The 22,281-nt window shown below is 42.7% G+C and overlaps 1 protein-coding gene across 2 annotated transcripts; it reads left to right on the forward strand.

The window, feature by feature from the left end:
* Positions 1-1,743: 1,743 nt before the first annotated feature.
* On the forward strand, positions 1,744-17,902 carry kif23 (kinesin family member 23). Of its 2 annotated transcripts, XM_080762382.1 has the most exons (23): positions 1,744-1,843; positions 2,053-2,113; positions 2,298-2,426; positions 2,533-2,638; positions 3,615-3,751; positions 4,231-4,343; positions 4,603-4,773; positions 4,943-4,987; positions 5,296-5,408; positions 5,644-5,765; positions 6,650-6,752; positions 6,842-6,921; positions 7,016-7,135; positions 7,342-7,501; positions 7,956-8,117; positions 8,479-8,645; positions 9,283-9,456; positions 9,840-10,061; positions 16,163-16,393; positions 16,688-16,776; positions 16,913-16,991; positions 17,252-17,322; positions 17,405-17,902. In XM_080762382.1, exons 1-23 carry the CDS (start codon positions 1,830-1,832, stop codon positions 17,427-17,429), a joined length of 2,694 nt encoding a protein of 897 aa, XP_080618508.1. In that variant the 5' UTR covers positions 1,744-1,829; the 3' UTR covers positions 17,430-17,902. The 2 variants fall into 2 exon arrangements, with proteins under 2 accessions (XP_080618508.1, XP_080618509.1); XM_080762383.1 differs by lacking the exon at positions 4,943-4,987.
* The last annotated feature ends 4,379 nt before the right edge of the window (positions 17,903-22,281 follow it).

Below are 22,281 nucleotides of genomic sequence, written 5' to 3' on the forward strand. Positions count from 1 at the left end.
TGATTGACTATGACTATTTTATTAGACAGAAATGCAAAACATAGTTTATCATTCTAAAATGATTATGCCACATTGTAGCCGATCAGCCTCATGCAATCACACCGTAGTACACTGACACATACTTATTACTTGTTGGTGGTGCTATAGGCCCTCACAACAATGCCCCAAACTGGCTGAGCGCTGTGTTTTTACATTTTCATACTCAAACTGTTATGTTAAATTTTCAGTTTGGTATGATTTGTATATGATTGGTATGATTTGTAGGTAAATAGAATTTACCTACAAATTAAAGTACAAATTAAATTCTTATTTCAGGAAATTTGCCTAGTGGTATACAAAATGAATCAATATATATCACACATAATTGATGAGATATTGTCCACGAAGTTCATTGGTTGTCACATTGGCCAGTTGGATGAGTATTTGTCCCCATGCCATCTGTTCGTCTCGCCTCTGCTGGCGCCGGGCCTGATGAGCAGAGAACACCATGCTCAGGATAAGACTCTGGAACTGTTTCTGAGACAGAGGCTTCTTCTGTTTGTCCTTTAATGTGGACAGCATCTCCTCCATGGAGCTCCGGGTTCTGGGAATGTTGTCATTTATCAGAGCCAGGAAAGCCCTTCCCTGCCTCATCGATGCCAGCTCCTTGTCGAGCAAAACAATGTTGTTGTCTTGGTCAAGTTCAACTCCACCCAGTAAGAACTGCATACAGTACATCAAATAATTAGCATAAATCATATACAGAAGTTGCTAATGTATATGCAGGCTATGAGTTCTCAAATACGTACCTCAAACATTAGATTTGCTTCAGATATTGAATATATTCTCTGAAATGCAGGGCCCTCATATATGACTGCAACCACATCGGCTGTTAAAAAGAGATTTAAATGACATATGTTATAGTAAAAAATGACACACACACACGCACACGCACGCGCACACACACACACACACACACACACACACACACACACACACACACACACACACACACACACACACACACACACACACACACACACACAGAGTAGGCCTACGTTATTAACATACTATAATAGCTACTATGCGACATCAGATGCCTTTGTACAGGTCCGTATAGGTCATGCAGTTAAAAAAAATACAACAACACTCACCTTTAAAGGCTTGCTCAAACCACAGCCATACAATGATCAGTTGCCACATATGAAGCTCATGGCTTTTTATGTCCATTTTCTCTCAATTGGCCTATTTAAAGTCTATTGACAAATATCTCAATGTCCCTGTGTAGTCTACTTCACCTCAGCGATTGTGTTAAATTCAGGCAGAGAGTCCTGTCTGAAATTCCTTGAAATTTTCCACTTGGAAGGGGGACCATGCAGCCAGTTGGCTGCAACGTTTAATGTAATATTTTTTTAATCTCTGTGCTGCAGAACCAAGTTCGTGCAGACTTGAGACTTTAACTATACAGTTAAGTAATTAATCCTTATATTGTGTCAGGGTCCAATTTGATGCATTGTGTGTGTTTGTGTGCGTGTGTGTGCGTGTGTGTGTGCGCGTGCGTGCGTGTGTGTGTGTGTGTGTGTGTGTGTGTGTGTGTTGTAGGCGGGGCTCTGATCCAGAGCACCACTCAGAGCCTAGTGACCTAACTCTATGTGGTGACGCGAAGGGTTAAAGTGATGCCAACCAATCAGAATTGACCGGAAATACGCCGCGGGTGTTGTTGAATCCTATTGGCTATTGTCTTTTGAAAGAAGCCACCGGTGGCCGCGGTGTGTTTTGAGTTGGAGGAGTAGAGAGAAAGACGGCGGAGGGAACTTTGAATTCAAGGCGGACACCGAGAGAGACACACAATGTCTCGACAACCGTAAGTACATTTGAATGGTTTTGTAATTATGACCATTTTAAGTCGATACTGTGACGTTGTGTATTGTAACCGTTGTAACGTTTGCGCTAGATAAGTGAAGCTATAAAGGGTTAGCGTTAGTAGCCCCTTGTTAGCAACATGGCTCCCTAACGGACTCTGTTTGACGAAATCTTATTTGTCAATTATTTATATATAACTCTTGTCTTTAGAAGGTGGAAAACTCCCCGTAAACCTGCGCACAAGACCAGCACCCAGAAGGACCCAGTGGGGGTAAGTCAGTGACGTCGTTGTTTGGAGATTAGACTCAGTCAGAAAAACATCAACATTCAAGCGTTTACCGTTTCACCGGCCGTTAACATTAGGCATATTGCTAAGTAGTGTGTGGATAATGATAGCGTTCATTTGGACCAACTTTTATAGTTTAAAATAACGTATTGTTAATTGTTATGCCTAGGTGTACTGTCGCGTCCGCCCTTTGATTTTGCCAGCTGACGAATGCTGCGTTGAGGTGATCAGCAACGCCACCATCCAGCTGCATGCTCCCGATGGGCTCAAAGCCAATCGAAATGGCGAGTTCAAAGAGGTAACATGCCTTACATTTTGATTTCAAAATGCATTTCCTTATCAAAGGGTAAATGTGATTGTTCTGTGGCAGAACTAAACGTTGTACTATCTTGTGTATGCTTCAGACACAGTATTCATTCAAACACGTTTTTGGAGTGTCAACAACGCAGATGGACCTATTTGAGCTTGTTGCCAAACCACTGGTGGAGGACCTTATACATGGGAAAAATGGTAAGAACATTACCTGAGAGTCAACCATGTTGTTCAAGCTACCTCCTGTCACTGTGGTTTTACATGGACCATAATACTTAGCGCCAGTAGTCGCTCTTATACATTGGCCGGTGACTTATATATATATATATGGGTGTTTTCACAATGTAAAAAACGGACACCCTGAAAGGTAACTAGATTAATCCAGTTTCGGCTGGCAGTCTAGCCCTGCCCCACACCCTAAATATCTCAGGTTTACAAAGTACAAAAGTAAGTAAGTACCCTCTCTCAAATCTACAAGTATGCATGCATGGCAGACTAAAGTCATTGGCACTCCTTTGTGATGTAAGTACATAGGTGGAGATCATTGTTTCTTCCATAACAATGTAATGTACCCCAGTGATTTGTAGTGTCGCAGTCCCGCCCCCTACCAGGGCCCAAGAAATGATTCCCCGTTCATTTTCCTCAGTCTTTTCAAAATTTATTTATTTAAAGACCCTTTAAGCCTCGTACAAAGCCAACTCGAGTTGTGACAAATCATGACAACAAACACATTTTTTGGGGCTGAAAAAAGAACTGGAAGAAAAAGCCGGCGAGTTACACTTCTTTTTTGTTTTTCTTCTTTGTAATGATTTGTTTGGTCCAAAATATTGTGTTTGTCATGATTTGTCACGACTCAAGTTGGCTTTGTCTGCAGTGTAACCTTCTTTAAATAAATACGTTTTGAAATGTCTATGGGAAAAATGCACTGGGAATCATTTCCTGGGCCTGTATCCGTACTACAAGCCGTACTACAAGCAGCATTACACAGTAATGTCACCGGTTTGGCCTGCCTATCGACCACATCCTACTGTGGGTTAATTCAGTGCTCCCCAGCATTGGGCCACAGACCCGATGGCTGGGTCATTTAAGCTTGATATTGTGTTTTTACGCCCTAAACCATTAGTTCAGGTTGACTACTACTGTATGTGTTTCATTGTGGATTTCCTGTCAACAGGGCTGCTCTTCACATATGGGGTAACTGGTAGTGGAAAGACGTTCACCATGACCGGTTCTCCAGGCGAGGGCGGTCTTCTACCTCGCTCTCTCGACATGCTCTTCAACAGCATAAGTCCTTACCAGGCCAAAAGATATGTAAGACAATAAAATGCTCTCATATTTCACCTAATTTATGAAAATGTCTTGCCAATATTTGTAATCACCATGCCACAGTGGACCCTGTGGATAATTGACTCTGGTGCTATAACAGTGGTTCTCAACCTGTGGGTCGGGCCCCCCCATTAGCCGGGTTCCCACATGGTTTTGGGGTGCCCCCCCAGGCCCAGAGGACGGTGAAGTGAAAATGTAACGACTTTTAAGACTCGTTTTTTTTACCCATTTTGACCTGAGATCAGATTCTAAAAATGTCTTCTACATCCTGACAGTTTTCTGAAAAAGCTATGTTTCTGTCAGTCGTTCTCCTATTTTTCAATAGCTAAAGCATAACATAATGCTAACACCAAAATGGGTTAATACAAAAAGACTACGAATATAGTCGATCTACAAGCTCAACTCCTTGCCAGTTCGAATACAGTAGTTCTACTATAACATTTAACATACTGTCTGTGTTACAGGTATTTAAGACTGATGACAAGAATGGCATTGAGATCCAAAGTCAAGTTGACGCCTTGCTGGAGCGCCAAAGGCGTGAAAACCGCCCACCCATCCCCAAAACACCATCCACCAAGTATGTTTGCATGCACTTGTAGTACGCCAATAGTCTATTCTATTACAATTTCAATACAATCTAACATTAAATTCAGCATCAGTTCATGATGCTTCAGCCTAGGGCTGGGCAATGTATTCATATTCATTATGATAGACTGGATATTACTTGTAGTCGCCTGAATGAAATGGCATCAGAGTAACTACTGCCTAGTTCATATATAGATTACCATGTCTCATTACTTCCGCATGATCTAAATGTCTAACTTTATTTTGTATAGACAAAAGCTTGACCCAGAATTTGCTGACATGATTACACCAGACGAGGCCTGTAAGGCAGACGAAGTGGATGAAGATGGTTGTTACAGCATCTTTGTCTCTTATGTGGAAATCTACAACAACTACATCTATGACCTCCTTGAAGAAAGTGCATATGATCCAATGAAACAAAAGTAAGTTTGGACAATGTTGAATTGGTTGACATTTTTACGTGTTGAATAAATGATTCAGTGCTCTAGTTGTGTTTTAGCTTAGTAGTAGGCAGATTTGTAAACGAGCTAATGTGTATATAGGCTCATGATACAGTAGGTTGGCAGATAAAATGTTTGGTCCTTTTGTTAGGTGGAATGCGGGAGGTACACCGGTGCGACAGAACATTGAGTTCATGTATGTGATTGTGACCAGTGCACACACAGTAGCTCCATATAGAAAATGTAGTTTTTGCTTTTTTTCTCCGTTTGACCTCAAACTTGTCACGTTTTTATTTAATGTGCTGCTTTGTATTGCATTTTTGAATGTGACCCCCTAATTGCTTTCTATGAATGTGCTCCTGCAATGCAAAAGTTAAGTTGCCCTTTCCCATGAACCGACGACATGTTTGCAAGTCCTTCTCCTGCATGTTAAAAATAATTAGATCAGCAACTATATGCAATCCCTCATGTATACAGACTAATTCCATGGTTATCTTAATCTAGACCACCTCAGTCTAAAATTCTCAGAGAAGACTCTAACCACAACATGTACGTCGCTGGATGCACAGAGGTTGAAGTCAAGTCCACCGAGGAGGCCTTTGAGGTGTTCTGGAGAGGTAAGCTGTCAAATATATACTATACAGTACATGAATATATATACGCCCACACAGAACACTGCGATGATGAGCTGAGACGTGACTGACCTGGTATTGCTCCACTCAAGGGTGAGCTCTGACCAGGACATGACCCAGTTTAATCTTCTCTCTGAGCAGAAACTGAAAATGTGAGGGGTGACTTGGGAGACTACTGCAACTCTGCTGTAGTGTGAACTATATATTTTGTTTCTGCCAGGTCAGAAGAAAAGGAGGATTGCAAACACCCAGTTGAATAGGGAGTCCAGTCGCAGTCACAGTGTGTTCATTGTCAAGCTGTTGCAGGCCCCACTGGACGCAGATGGAGAGAACGTTTTTCAGGTCAGTGTGAAGTTGACCTTTGTTCATCGCTTCTGAGCTGGTTGGTGTAATCATTCATTATTAGATTGTTGTCTCTGTTTTGATTGTAAGGAAACTTAGGAAATGTGTGTGTATTAGATAGTTGTCTCTGTCTTGATTGTAAGGGAGGGGTGTGTGTGTGTGTGTGTTAAGGGCAAGAACCACTGGTCTAGATGACTGGATGGTGGGGGAAAACAAATGCTCAATCCAGCGGTTCTGGGGTCTTTTGTTATTGACCAATGTGGACTGGGGACAAGTGTCTTTTAACCACGATTCCTGCCTGGATTGATGACTGACTAGGGCGGGGCGATATGACTAAAATCAATATCATGAATTAAGTGAAAATATCATGCCACCATTGTACAGCAAAGTCAAATACAGGGTTAAGTTATTCTAGCCCCTCCTATATCTTTTAGTGTATGTTCACAAACTTTGTCCTACACAAACATAAAATTCACATTGACAATGGCTGGAGAATTTTACGTCATATTGTCTGAGAAAATAGGCATAGTGTCTATTTTACGCCATGATGATGTACATAAGAGCGCCCCTCACTTCACACGGGTGTGCATTTTTATTGTTTATTAGGAAAAAATATACATTATAATATAAACTATTTTGTTGTAATTCTGTTATTGGTTATAATTGGAAATATTCGCTTGATATATTTTCTGTTAATTGCTCAGTCCTATGACTGTCTGACCATCCCAGTGAGTATCCCAGTTGAGTATTATATACATAAATGGTCAGACGAAGAGGTGGATGGACACTCCTACAGTATATTGGGTATACAGTAATGTATTTGGCAGTTCTGAAACATTGTCGCTTTGTGTTCTGCCCTACTAATGTGAATGTGTAACTTTCAGGATAAGAGCCAGGTCATTGTGAGTCAGCTGTGCTTGGTGGACTTGGCAGGGAGCGAGCGCAACAACAGAACGCAGGCTGAGGGTTACCGTCTGCGAGAAGCAGGTGTGTATTGCCAATATAGTAATGAAAATGTTATGATTAACCGTTGGCATCATTCATTGAATGTTGACTAGTTTTTCTTATTGCTGCAGGTAACATCAACCAGTCGTTGATGACACTGCGGACATGTATTGAGATTCTTAGAGAAAATCAGATGTATGGCACCCAAAAGGTTGGCATCTCTTGAGTTGGCATCTAATTTAAAAAAACAGTATTTGTCCACTTGCACAGCTAATTAATGTAAGAAAAAAATATTCCTTCCACAGATGGTTCCCTACAGAGACTCTAAGGTTACTCATTTATTCAAAAACTACTTTGACGGCGAAGGCAAAGTTCGAATGGTGGTGTGTGTAAACCCCAAAGCAGATGACTACGAGGAAACTATGGTGCGTCTGTCCCCTGAGCTCCCCTCATATCTGGCTTTCAAGAAAGATAAAATATGTCTGGGGAATTTGGTTATTACAGCAGCCAGTTGCAATATACAAGATGGACAAATAAAGCAATACGGAAATATTAAAAGCACATAAGGTGAGCTTGTGCTGGAAACTGTTTTGTGAGGTATTAAGTACTCTTTATATTATATCCTGTGCAGTTGGTGATGCGCTTTGCAGAAATGACCCAGGAGGTGGAGGTGGCTCGGCAGGTTGACCAACCGAACTGCCGTTTTGTGGCAGGCCGACGTAACAGGAATCAGGCCTTCCAGGATGAGCTGTCCCGCAGGCTGGATGACCGTGGTGGTCCCATAGATGGAGGTATCTATCCACAAAATCTATAGAGCTATATACAGATGAACTAAAGGGAAAATCATTAATGTCTTAGGTTGTTGGACCTTTAACAAATTCTTTGCACCTTGCAGAGACATGAGGCCCATAGTGGCAGGAGCCTATCTCCTGTTTCTGTAGCGTGAGGCCGCTGCGGCTTGATTTACAACCCCCTGGACATGACTGTGGCATAAACTACTGTAAATGATGGAACGCCATTCTAACAAAGTATTCAACAAAAGTCCATTTTGGTTTTTAATGAGGATGGTGGAGAGCACTGTCTAAAATCAGGTCACTTGTCATTTGTATCGGGCTCGAGACTCATTGTCATTTCCTAATTATTGCCTGTAATTGGGTTATTTCTGGCCATGTAAATGCACTTAGTGCTTCCCAGTCAGGGTTGGTTATAATAATAAGTGATCATTGAAAGTCTGTTTTCCCCTAGGTTTACCCTCCCTGTCAACTGGAAACTTGCCTCCACTATCCCCGCTGCCTGCCTGTCAGCTGACAGACCCCCATGATGATGTCGCCTTTAACAGGCTGCTTGCAGCGCTGGAAGAGAGGCAACGTGTCAGAGCGTTGAGGATCGAGGAATGCAATAGAATAGGTCAGTGTTACTGAGCTAATTGAACTAGGAACATTCTAAGGTTGTAATTAAGTTTGATCTCTTGGGGGGGGGCAGTGCCTCAGGGGTAGAGTGACCGGATGGAAACCGCAAGGTTCCCAGTTCGAACCCGGGCTCCCCCAGAGTTGGTGTCGAAGTGTTCTTTGAGCAAGACACTGAACCCCTAATTTATCCCGATGTGCAGGTTGGTGCCTTGCATGGTTTCCTCCGGCATCTGTGTGTGAATGTGTGTCAATGCAATGCGCAATCTCTGTGAAGTGCCTTTATGCAAGGCACTATATAACGCACCATTTACCATTTATCTCTTCTAGTAACCATGCATGTGTTCACTCCTGTGTTTCAGCCAACCACCTGCAGTCCATGCTACAGGAACAGGATGGCTTTCTTCTGGGAAAAGAAAACTGTATTCGTGAACAAAGTGGCAAGCTGGCAGACAAGGACAAGTTTATTCAGCATCAGCAGGCTGAGCTTGAACGCATTGAGAAGACTACTAAATTGCAAGAATACAAGGCAAGATGACGATGTGCTGTTTGAAATATAATTTAGTATTAGGTCATGAGGAACTTTCTTTGGACGTCCAAAGACGTCCAAAACATAAAATGGTTTGTTCAACACTTAACAAGGGACCCCTGACAAAGAAAGTACACAATAATAAAATGCATTGTAGATTTGCAATGCAGATAGATTTGCATTCATTACCATTACATTATGTGCAGTCTTGAGGTGTGTGTGCGACTCACCCATTTAGTCCAAACTACTGTAGACAAAGTATGTGGTAATCGCCTTATTAGTGACACAATGTAAAATTACACAATATAAAAATCAGTGTGTGGCTGAGATGCAAGTACCCATGCTAGGCCTGTCCCTGGCTAAGAATTGAAATGGTTAAATCTGATTGGCCAAATGTTGCCTATAGGCAACTACAGGAATTTGACTTGATCATTTCATTTGAACGAATCCGACTCTTGAGTTATTCGTTGACTATATTTGACTAATCGCCCCATGCAGTATTGAGTAGTTATTTAATAATGAATTGGATCTCTTCGTTGCCGTTTGTTGTCATAGGAAAGCTTGGGACACTTCACCATGATTGGCGTTCTCAATCCGAGTTCTTACCGATGCATCTCTACCATATTGTCTGTTCTAGATTGAAATTCTTCAGAAGACCACCAATGCTTATGAGGAGAACAAGCGCTCTATGCAGATGGAGTTGGAGACCAGAGAGCAGAAGTTGCTCAGAGAGCAGTCAGAAAAGAGACGCATGGAGGAGCGAATACAAGGCATGGTTGCTGACACAGAGTTCAAGTGGCAGAAAGAATGTGTGAGTAACGCCTCATGGTATTTACAGAAGTGTTTTTGTATTATCATAAACCTTGCTGACATCATTTGGACAGAACAATTGTCTTGCATGGGAAACAATAGTTGTGCACACACTGAGTGAACAAATGGAACCAGACCATTTTGGTTCAATTTTGTATACTTACTTTACTGTGTCTCTGTATTTGTCTCTATATTTCAAAGTCAATGTCCTGCTTTATACTCACAAAATAATAGTTAAAATAACCTGTCCACAACTCTTTAATACTAGTACTCGATTAACATTTGACCAAGTGTCACCCACTGAAGAGGGGGTCAAATAAAAATCGCTGTGATGTCATGGGTAAAACAAAATCACGTAAACATTGTGACACCTGGGTTTTGCAGGAGAGGCGCGTTCAAGCCAAGCAGCTAGAGATGCAGAACAAGCTGTGGGTGAAAAATGAGAAGCTGAAACACCTGAAGGCCATCGTTACTGAGAGCAAGGTGCCCGGTTGCTCAGAGTCTCCCCAAGTCCCCCAGCGGCAGACCAGACCGCAGCGTCGCGCATCCCCCAGGCAGGAGCCGCGTCTCCCTGCCAAGAGGTCTGCTTCACCGTCCCCTGGCCCTGTAAGTTTCTTTAAAATATCCTCTAGGGTTCATCTTCCACCTTATACTAACGGAATGGCTAAACCAATTCTGTCCGAGTGCATGAGCCAATTATATCATTATGACCTTACCTGATGTACTGTATTTGTTCTAAAGCACTTTATTTTCCCTTCTTTGCTGCTGTAACCCCTGTCTTGTCCTTTTGAAAGTGAATTTGTCCACTAAAATGACATGTTTGTCAATAGTTTTTCACTGATTAGCCATGATGACATAAAAACCTGACATGTTAGGGAGGGACTAGTTTTGGACAAAATCAACTGTAGATTGTGTCAACTAAACATTTTAGAAGACTTGAATTTTATCCAAAAGACTGACTAAACATCAAAATTAGCGTCTATAGCATGCACTGTTGCCTGGTGCATGCCAGGCCACGCCCCTCAGAACATACTCGACTTTATGGTAATTTTAATAAATGGGACCATTTTCCAAAAATAATATTATTATTATTATGAGAAATGAGACTTTAAACTAGTGACTGGAAGCAGACTTTATGGTAATTTTAATAAATGGGACCATTTTCCAAAAATAATATTATTATTATTATGAGAAATGAGACTTTAAACTAGTGACTGGAAGCAGAAAGTATTCATGACCATGTTTATTAAGGTAATACAGTCTAGGTGAAGTTGGGCCCAAATATATGGAGCTATGGGTTTTTTTGGGCCCAATGACAGCGCCACAACAGGCCATTATATGAACTTTCAGGATGTCCCGATTTCCTTAGTGGCTTCACAAAATATCTGTCTGACTGCCCCCCTGGTTCAAACTTAAAGATATTTGTTTTCACTGCTTCACTTTGGTCGTGCAGGTCAGAGTTGGTAAAAAAAAGAAAGTCCCCCATCGCTCCAGCTCACTCTGGAGCTGAGCTGTCTTCCCCCTTCCTCGCGACACGTGGTGGATTTAATATATTATTGATATAATGGATATTAAAAGTACACAGTAATTTAACATTGGGGGTGTAACCTTATGGACAATGGACCACTCACTCGTTACATTTTGTGGTCTCTAAACACAAGCGCGCACAGTGTGACGGATTGTGAGCTTGTAGATCGGCTATTAGGCTACTGGGAAAGTGTGCGTCGCAGTGCATGTGTTCACGATAACGCACGCAACGTTGTGGCTGCTAATTCCCCTGTTCGGGTGGACCCTAACTATGGGGAAGACTGGGACTCGGAAAAACCCTGTCGGCTATTCGTCTTTTTTTTAATGGATAAAAACGGCACATTTTTTCCTTCCTTAATTTGCCGGCCTGACGGTAACCTATTTAATAAAGCCCATACAGTATCTAAATCCCGGAGTGGTTGCACAAAGACCTGCCTGGCAACACTGTTTAATGCAATGTATTTGTGTGTTATATGTTTTTATTTGTATTACTAAGTTGTAAGTAAGTTGTATGTATATCCATAAAATAAGCAAGCAGCAAGTTTCAATAATTTTATTATATTCACAATCTCATACACGGATACGCCAGCTACTTTCTAATGTTTGTAATTTGTGCGACAGATGTATGCATATGGCGGCATTGTTTCATGTTGCGAGCTTAAACTATAGTGTACTTAAAAAAAAATCACACCCGTGTGAACTGAGTGGTGCAGCTCCCCCCCCAACCTCTCTCTCTCTCTCTTATATTTATATTTACTAGAATTTCTCCGCCCTTCGGGAGGCTCATCCTAGTTACGTTGCAGCGCAATATGGGAAGAAGGAAATGGCGGGAGTTGACAGACTCTACTTCATGTTTCAGCTGTGTTTTTAAACTCAGTAGTGTGCCCTGCACACAGCGCACACTCGCAATTGCAGCTGGAGGGCGACGCGACACACACACACACACCCACCAACGATGCACGGGCGTGCAAACTATTAAGCACGCACAGGCAAATGTTTGGAGAAGCTGACATGCACACACACACACACACACACACACCGGGCGATGTATGGATAAATCAGTGAGATTTGGGAAAAGCACAGAAAGAACCAACGATGCACGGGCGTGCAAACGATTAAGCACTCACAGGCAAATGTTTGGAGAAGCTGAGAAGCACACGCATGCAACATGCTGGCGTTTGGCGTGTATTGAGAAAGTGCGGTGCGTTTTCTTCGTGGCATGATGTATTCCAGTCCAGTTGTTGGCGGTGGCAAGCATGAGTCTTGTTTGTTGTTCACTTTGTTGTTTGTAGAGTGGGCTCCGTTTAGTAGTACAGTGCAGTCAGAGAGTAGGTCACACACAGGAGCAGTGAAAGGGGGAGGAGGCTCTGTGCTGGTGGAGAGTTTGGCAAACATGACGATTTTGACGTCACAGAAAGTTGTTCCATGGGATCGTGTGGTGATGTAAAACAATATTTATACAGTAATTAAGACATTTCTGTCAATGAAATGTAGCCTATATGTTTTCTGGGAGCGTGCAGATTTTATTTTGCATATAGAGATGTGTGGTAAAAGTGTGGTTCGGTCGGAGAAAGAGTTTGGTTAACGGCCATGTGCTCATGTGTCCCCTGTCTATTAGGGTAGCAGGATATATTAGCAGGCAACATTGTAGCACTCTCTCTCTCTCTATTTTTGGCACCCTCTACTGGTACCCTATAGTCTATACTCGTGCTCGTGGCCGCATAGGTCACGGACGGATTGCTAGTGTATTGTCTGTTAAGCTCCGTTCACATTGAAGAAGCAGAAGCTAGCTTCTGCTTCTTCGTCCCATGTTATCTCTATGCAGAACAGCTTCTGCGTTTAAAAGCTGGAACAATAGCTTTTTTTTGTTTTTGCGTTTTTTTTTCCTCACCGGACCTGAACTTTAAAGCAGCTTTTAAAAGCTGGAGCTTTAAAAATCTGCGTGTAGCCAATCAGAGCACAGCGTGGTTTGAGGAGGCGGAGTTGAGCTCATTTTACAAAACCGAAAACCCTCTGGAAAGCTGTCCGACCCAATTGTCCGCATTAAAAAATAAACTTTTTGAATATGGGCTGTATATGAAATATGAATGGATATTTGGCAAGACCATAGCATATTTTGTGATAGAAATTAAAGTTTATATGAGAAACAAGTTGTCGAAGCGGTGAAAACAGGTTGTGTTCCGTGTGCCGTCGCGAGTGTCACGTTTCTGGGGACAAGTCATCGTGCATTCACCCCCCCCTCCGGTTCTCATCGAAGCTATGGATGAACTACTGAACTGAACTCTCCAGAACGCTATCCGTCGCTTGTGGACTGTTTGTGGACTAAACAGTGCACGCACACACACACGGTTGATAAATTAGCAGATATAGATAGATAGACAAACAACTAAACAATATTGTGTCGGAGTTTTCCCAAAAACAGCAGCCCGCTGTCAGCGCGTTTCTGTGCCGGTCCTCGTGTGTTTTGCTGGACGTTTCCTCGCACTAAAATTAATTGCCCTTGTCGCGGGACCTCGCCCTGAGCACAGGGAGTTGACCACTGGTGTACGCTCCTCGACACCCAGTCTCAATTTAGGGGGTCCTCCGCGGGCCGGGCCACAGGGTCCAGAAGTCGGTCCACTTTCGCTCGAGGTTTCTCCTCGACGACGGGGTCTGGCCGCAGGTCACCCGAGGCACTATATCACCGTGGTACAGTGGCGCTAGTAATGTACGTACTACAGGAGTGGGGCCTTGATCATACCTTATATCAGTTGTATGTACCCCCTCTATTTATGCAATATGTTGCCCATGTTTTGTGATTGGTTTGCTGCGTTCTGAATCGATAAACCAATCGCATATAAGATTTATTTGAGGGAATCATTTAAATTGGTCTATTGCGTTCATGTAGGCCTATCGATGAACCTCATACCAAAAGTTGAAAGATAGTAGATAGCCTATATTTATAGATAGATAGAACACGTGTGTGTGTGTGTGTGTGTGTGTGTGTGTGAGATATTGAGCACCGTGGACGGTGGAGGAGCCGACACGGGACTCACTTGCGAGCCAGTTCTCTCTCAGTGCCCCTGCAGTAATTACCCCCTCCCGGTTCCCACCGAGGTGAACAACTGAACCCCGTAGCTGTCTCTGACCGTGGACTAAACACACACACGGTTTATAAATGAGCATATATATATATATATAGTCTATAGACAAAGAACTAAAGTCCAGAGTCCCCAGCGCGTCGTATGCACCGCGTGTGTGTGTGTGCGCGAGAGAGATCAATAATTAATAGCCTTTATTATAAAGGCTATTAATTATTGATCTCTCTATGCACATGCATATCATACAACTGATATAAAGTTTATATCAGTTGTATGATATGCATGTGCACATGTCCGTTGCACTGGACTCCGTTCCGGTGATAATATCACCGTGATATTGATTATTAATTAAGTAATTAAAGTATGCATAGCCTACTACTAGTTGGCACAATGTTTCACATCATCTGCTAATTAAAAGCAAACTTTAAATGTGCTGATGCTGTAGTCAGTGTAAACGGTGAGGGTCCGTGGGGGTGGTGGAGGAGCGGTCTGACTCTAGGCTACTGCCACATATAGCCAGCCGAGGTCAGTGACAGACAGACAGCGCCGAGATGGGGGCTCCCTTCCACGGGAGACTTGGGACTGAATGTCCGGAAATCGCACGTAAACATAAGCTGTTTTAATTGCTTTTACGACGTGCTGGATATATACAATTGTATTTCTACGGTATGCTCTTTCTAAATCAACATTAACATTACATACAGAGCCGCCATTTAAAAAAATGCCCGGAGGGTTTCGCTCGTGGCCAGCTGGGGGAGAGGAGAGCGGAGTGGGGGGGAGACATGAGCGCTGAAGACGGGGAGGATTGAGATCCGGTCCGTTCGGTTATTTACAAACAAGTTTACCAAGATTATATTATTTATTCATCCATACATAGGTTATGATGTAACTAAATATATAAGTATGTCTCCTCTACAGTCGCTATTTTACATTTTAGACTTTCAAATGCGCATCTGCTCAAACTGCCTGTCTCTCGTCTCAAAGCCAGACAGCCAGTCCAGGCAGCTTGAGTGACAGGTACCTTGTACACGCCCACTTTCTCAAAAAAAAGCTGCGTCTTTTAGATTTCTGCTTCTGCTTTTTAAAGCAGCTTCTTCAATGTGAACGGAGCTTTAGTGCGCTGCTCGTTTATGTTATGTATATATACTGTTGACATTTACAACTTTGTCAACAAAAACGCATAAATTGCATTAAACAGTGCTGCCGGGCAGGTTTTTGCACAACCGCTCCAGCATTGGAAAATAAGCGTTAATAAAATGTCTCCATTCGGTCATCCCTATGCCCCTTACCCCTAAACGGGCCACAACGCCGTCTGTGGCCTCCTGCATTGCTGAGTGGGAGCAGTTTGCCAATCCCACACTAGGGCATAGAGTATTAAAAGGATAGAGACTGAACTGGCGCGAAGCGCCGCCCCCTCCGCTATTCATGTCAGTGGAAGTTGCTCAGTGGCGTTTTGAAGCACCCGGAAGGCTGCCGGAAGGACCGTCTATTTCCACATTTTTCCGCTGATTCAGCATTTGGTGTCCAAATGCGGAAGTGCAGCTGGGCTTTAACATTGGGCGCTCGGTTGCACGGGGTTTCCTCGTCAAGAATCCACGGGTCCGCCTGCAGTCCTTCCTCTTACCACTAGGGCCCAGCGCTTCAACATTGGAGTGCATAGCTGGCCCCTTGCACTAGGGACCATGTTCCATTAAAGAGACAGGAGGAGAGGTGGGATCTGGTTTAGAGAGGAAAAGGACACCTCTTCTCCCCATGATGTAGACGAGGCAGCTGAAACTGCTTCCATGGTTGGTGCAGTAGCAGAATGTAGCATGTTTAGGATGTTGAGAAAATAGTCCCATTGATATTTATTTTTGCATTTTGATTTAATTTAATTGCTTTTCTTACTAAAAGTCCTACCATATTCACCGTTGCATTTTATCCTGAAAGAATAAAATAAGGATAAATATATATATATTTCCCTAATACTTACCCTTTTTCATCAGCATAACCTTGTGGAACACCAGCACCATTCTCTTTATATTTACGTGATGTCACAATGTAGTAATTATAGTTCGGTTTGTTCCATGAAGTTACCTTCTGTTTGTCTGGCTGACTTAGACCACCACACCAGTGCGTCCACTGCACCGGCGGTCCCGTTCTGCTGGCGAAAGGTGGGTGGACCACAAGCCCTCAACCAGTGTGGAGCTTGACACCGTCATGCAGCCTGTCATCCCCAACGCCATTAGGGTGTCGACCCCCAGAGAGAAGGACCTGTCCAAGTGTGACAAGTATTTACTGACTCACCAGGAGGTGGCCTCTGATGGCGAGATGCAGACTAAATTGATCAAGGTACGCAAACCATGCTGATGAGTTCTGACGAGCCAACCAGATTCGTCTGGAACCAGGCTATAACCATCTGCCCAGTATTCAAATATGGGGTGGGATATGGCAAAAAAAAATCCACCGACGAGACTAACGTCCACACATTGATATTAGTATCGCTATGTGAGGCTAGGTCAATGTTTATCTTTAATGTCATTGGTTAAAAATTATAATGGGAACCCGTTTACATAATCATTTATTCGTGTTAATGCATTAATTCCCTCCATTCATGCCTAAATATGACCCACTCTCACCTTACAGGGTGATGTCATCCAAACAAGGGGTGGAGGACAGGCGGTCCAGTTCACCGATATAGAAACTCTGAGGCAAGAGTTCACCTCACAACCACGGTGGGTGCTTGCAGTAAAATGTATTAAGAGGTGGTCAGCCTTTTTTCAGTCACTGCTGTCTGTTTTTATTAAAACAGTCAGTTGGTCACTGTTTTAATGTCTTGCTTTTAACATGTTTGTTCTTTCTTTGTAAAAGCCGCAAAAGAAAGTCTGCAGAAGGCTGCCCTGCTAATCAGGATGAGCACACAGGAGACTGGACTGACGTAGAGACGAGGGTAAGACTATAGTCACTATCAGCCGTGCGCACATGTTACTTTCAACATATTTAGACCTCATAGAACTCTGTGCTAGCCGTAATACACTGTAAAAAAATGGACAAGGATCCCCATTCGTCGTTTCTACAAATATATTAATTAATTAAACCCAAGATTTCTTGTGCTGGCAAAGGCTGTTGCGAGCACAAATTCTGAGATTTTGTGTGTGGCAAATATTGTGTGGAAGCAATTGTAATTGTTTTCATTGCCTTTCTTCCCAGTGTTCGGTTGCTCTGGAGATGAAGGCTGGATCAAATATGGGCCCTAGTTATGAGCATCACGGACAGCGCAAGTATGTAGTCTGTTCTCTTCCCCATTTTATGTGAAAATAGAGCTTGTGTTCACAGCTAATGGTATGTTTGATTTAATTACAGGCGCAGCAAACCGGGAAAGAACTGACCACCCCTCCCTCCTAATTATCCTCACTTGGCTTTTGTGCAATACACTCTTAATATATGATGCATGGCTTTACCAAAGCAGTGGGCGGCTGTGGCTCAGGAGGTAGAGTAGGTCATCCATGGGTCAACGGTTCGAATCCCGGCTCCTCCTGTCTACATGTCGAAGTGTCCTTGAGCAAGACATTGAACCCCAAATTGCTCCCGATGTGTTGGTTGGTACCTTGCATGGCTTCCGCCGCAATCGGTGTGTGAATGTAATGTCGTTTACCGTTAGCAGTTTTATACACGGGAATAAAATTCCTATAAAACACTTTTCTACTTGTTTGTTTGTGGATACAATAACTAGTATCGAGTGTGTAAAGATTCACTGCTTCATAATGTCCATTTAAAAACCTCAATGTATCAAGATAAATGCTTTGGAGCTCAGACGTTAACAGAGATGGAGAGAAATCTGTGTTTAGAGGGTGTTTTAAGAGATGCCATCTTCCTGTTTTTTCTTTTTTTAAGATCCGGATGTGTGATGTGTGGCATTTGCGTGTGTGACGCGGCTTGGCCTGTTGTAGTGCCTCCATGAGGCTGATTTGTAAACTGTCAAGTGCCATTTCTTTCAAAGCCTATTGGGAATATGCATGCACAGTTTCACCACAATCGGACCCTGCGTTGAGTAGTTGTGGCGATTTGTACGAAACGGGTACAAAGCGGGCTACTCCTGAAAAGTTTAGAAGCCAATCGTAGCCAATGAGGGTGGATTATGAGAAATCAAACAAACCCGTCTTGATCACATGACTATGAAGAGCATGTGTACCGATTTGGATTAAATCTGAAGGAGTAATATTAGAAAATGTATTTTACATATGTCGGCCTCCTGGTGGCGCTATAAAGAGCAAATGTGAAAAATTCCAGGCAAAGGTTTTTCCTTGGCCTCTAGGGAGTTGGCATACAAAGTTATCCACAGATCCATGCAGTTAGAGGTAAAAACACTTTTCGGCGAGTTATAGCGCCACCATGAGGCCGAGTTGAAAATGTTCATGTGGCATTTCTTCCTTGGCCTAGTGGGAATGTGCGTGCACAATTTCATGGAAATCACACGATGTGTTCATGATTTGCAGCATTTTGTTTGAAACTGAGCACTCCTGCGAACTTTGGAAGCCAGTCTTAGGTTAGAGGTTAGGGTCTGAGAAATCTGAAAGACCCGTTTCGTTGAATGGCTCTAGACTAGAGACTGTACCTGTAGGAGCCATCTTATTTGATTTGACCAAATGGCGCCCCCACTGGTTGCCTTGAGAAATGGCACCATGGTTCCCTTTAATTAAGCCACAGGCTCACAGCTGTAGGAAGAAAGACGCCAGTAGAGATACAGATTTTCAACAGCTTGCACGCAACGCACAAACAGCGCAGTTAGAGAAAGAAAGGAAAAAGAAAGGAGAAAGAAAGAAAAGTAGCCTACTTTATTATTTGTTATCGAACCCTGCGCTTGTCTGTTTTTTGAGACCTTTATTTAGTTTGTCTGGAGCCTGTGCTTGTTTTTGTTTGCCCCCGTTTATTTTGAACCATACACTCACACAACGCAAACTCCTACCAATAATACCAACCTTGCAGTCATCAATCGCCATCGACAAACAACTATACAACAAGTGAGTAAACAACAACAAGACGCCCAAGTCCCAAAGTGTGAGCACGTTAAACCGTTGTATATCTCTGGTGAATGATTATAGAAAGAAAGGCATATTGGCCCTACAGTACCAATTTGCGTGATGTTTGGACAAAATCTGTAGGTGTACTGTCCAAAAACTTGTTTTGCACAAAGCGGCCTCCTGGTGGTGCTATAACGGGCGTTCTGGAAATTTTGGGGCAGAGGTTCATTGTTGGCATCCAGGGAGTGTGTGCAAAATTTGGCATCGACAAAGTGTAGGGCGCCTGCACACAACACCATGCGTTGATGCCATGTGTGCAATGTGCATATGTGCAGGCACCCATCACCACGTCCATACAAAACACGGTACAATACAGATCAACATACTGCTAAGTGAAATGAGAAATGACACCGAATACTAATTAGTGCTGATAGTTACTCATGATTACAGATTTTAATTGTTTTTAGCCACCTTTTCAGGTTGAATTTGAAGGTCAGATAGTTGGAAGTCTCTCTTACTTCTGTGGGGAGACTTCCAGTGATGGGAGGCGCTAACAGAGAAGACTGTTTTACCAAACGCACTACGTCTGATTGGCACTTCACAGTCCCCTCTGGTAGTTGCTCTGTCACCTGTCATTGACCAGTACTACATAAAGAAGGCTGTTATAACTCCTTCCTGTGCATTTAAAGCTGGTGGAAAAAGTTGTCTGGCTTGAGAGACTCATTGACCTGACTGCATTCACAAACATTTCCCTCCCAAATATGAATCTCCTCAAAGCAAGTTTTGCAAACCCCCCCCCCCCCCCCCCCCAAACTTTGAGTTATTTTGTTCATAGGCACAATTTGTATTTTATCATTCCAGCCAATCTGTCTCCAGGTATACCACCAGAATGGTGGAGGAGGGTAGCCTACATCACAAACTGTCACTGATAAAAGAAAATTATAGATGCCTTACTGAACTGTGAACACTAGATGGAACCAGAGAATTGCTGTACAATTTAACTCGACTAGGGGCCAGAAGGCCTGAGCTGTAAGTTCATTTTCAAACTGTTTTTTGTGACATGTATGCCATATATTCCTCCATTTTAACTGGAAATCATACACGTTTTGCAATAGACATTCAAAGAACCACTGAATTATGCCGTGTATGAGGCTATATATTTTGTGATCTTAATTTATGGGTTGATCAATGAAGTATCAGTAAAGATATTGGTGACGATGTGGAGAGCCTGAATTTATTTCAAAGAGGTTCAACACATTGATTTAATGTTCTGCAAGAGCTTTATCTTTTGCCAAGAGTAGCAATATTCTTTGTCATATAAACATTCTGCTTTCAATTACTTTGGTGAAATTGCCTTACTGTGTTCATGCTTGATTAGATATTCATTATGTTAAACAAGGCACTTTGTATATAAATCCATATTAAATTTGTCTGGCTGACTGCCTTGGGGCCAAGTCAGCTGGGTTCCTTGCATAGAAAAACTCAGTGTTTCCTGGTCTCCAGCACTGTTTTCTCCCTCCAAAGCTGTGTTTGTGTAAGTCTACCAATTTGTGTGGTCTAGAAACTGGCCACAAGAATGTTGAACATTGCTTTTATTTGTGTACATCCTCCTTTTGGTTATCACCAAATTTAATTGAATTATTTAGTAAAAGATTACATTCCAATTAGCATCACGCATGAGGACAGGGAAGGCAGTGGAAGGCTTTTTTCCCTTCTCAAAACCTGAAATACTGGCCATTTTGCTCAGTAAAATATCACTGCCATGCTTTACTACCTGTCAACTACATGTCAATTGAACAGCATTAGCCCAGTGATCACTGTAGTCATTGGCACACCCATCCAAGCCTGAGTACATAGTTGAAATCTCATCTACTACCACCAGTCTGGCTGTGTTTCAATTGGAAAGCACTGAAGAGTGACTAACATGGAGCCTCTTGGAGAGGGTCAAGAGCCCAGAGCAGCCAGCAGCCATTAAATTCACTGCTATGAGATATTGAATGCACTGATTTTTGACTGGGCTCTGTTTGATGCGCTGCACCACATGATCAGCCCGTGCTCCTCACGCTCTGTCTCGGCATTCCAGGCAAAGGGCATTATGACTCATGATGAATACTCCATTGAAAACATACCGTTATCAATCTAATTACGAAAATGGAAGCCTGGTACAGAGGCTACCTAAAAACAAAGACACAGATAAGTCAATTTACTAGCTATGGCTAAAATAATCTACACTGATCTACAGTATACTAGCTGATTAGCAGCAGTTGCTCAAGATTCTGCATTTGATTGATATGATTAGACATAATGCACATCACAATGTTATTAAACTTGCTAGAGGGAATAATGCCGTTCTACACAAATGCAGTCAATTTAGCCATCTAAATTCTTGGAAAATAAATCCTAATTGCAATCTTGTATTAGACTATTTGGATGACTGGATGCAGTAAATAGGTTTTAAACTGTCTTGTGGCTCAGGGGGGTAAAACAATTTTCAGACCAAGCCATGATAGTGTTTGAGTGCCATCCATAAATCAGTAGCTGTCCAGTCCTCAATTCTGATCTGCTTAATCTCTTTTCTATTTACATAACTAATCATCTTTCCCACTGAGCTGATAAATGGCCTGCTCTCCTTTCATATTGCCTCATAGCTGTTTGATATCTTCTCCTGGCTATTTTAACGTGTCTTGTGCAATAGGTTCACAACCTATTTCTGCTTATATCATTAGCATGCTGTCCCAAATCAGCCTGTGAATAGTGGGCACAAGTTTAAATATGGGCGGTGGAAGTGTAATCTTATCCAGTATACCAGCGTTCTGGCTTCTATACTTGGGGAAAGGCCACGTGGTATGACGAGAGGGTTGAGTGTTCCAAGGCTATATTATAACAACTGAATGGTTTTAGTTTTGAAGGACATGTTGCAAGCACTTCAATCTCTCGCACGCGCACACACACCACACATAAGCGTGCACAGACAGCAATCCTGTCAACCGTCCGTGACCCCTTTGCAAGGCCTTCCCTCAGTAGTGAGGATAAGATGCTGACAATGGAAGTCAATTAGTGGGCAACTAAATTGCATGGGAGGAGTGCTGTGCTAACCAAAGCTCTGAGAAGGGTTCTTGTGGTACATCTCAATATGTCAGACCTGTAACTGCCTGCCAGTGAGATGCGTCAGGACAGAAAGATATGGGAATGCAGATGAGTGTTGACAGCCAGTCAATT

Source organism: Protomyctophum bolini, assembly GCF_963924005.1.
Source record: "Protomyctophum bolini genome assembly, chromosome: 4".
NCBI classification, from domain to species: Eukaryota; Metazoa; Chordata; class Actinopteri; order Myctophiformes; family Myctophidae; genus Protomyctophum; species Protomyctophum bolini.

Coding starts and splice junctions, on each gene's coding strand:
- kif23 (XM_080762382.1), top strand. Junction 4,774..4,942: donor TATGATCCAATGAAACAAAA/GTAAGTTTGGAC, acceptor TCCTTTTGTTAG/GTGGAATGCGGGAGGTACAC. Junction 5,409..5,643: donor CTTTGAGGTGTTCTGGAGAG/GTAAGCTGTCAA, acceptor TGTTTCTGCCAG/GTCAGAAGAAAAGGAGGATT.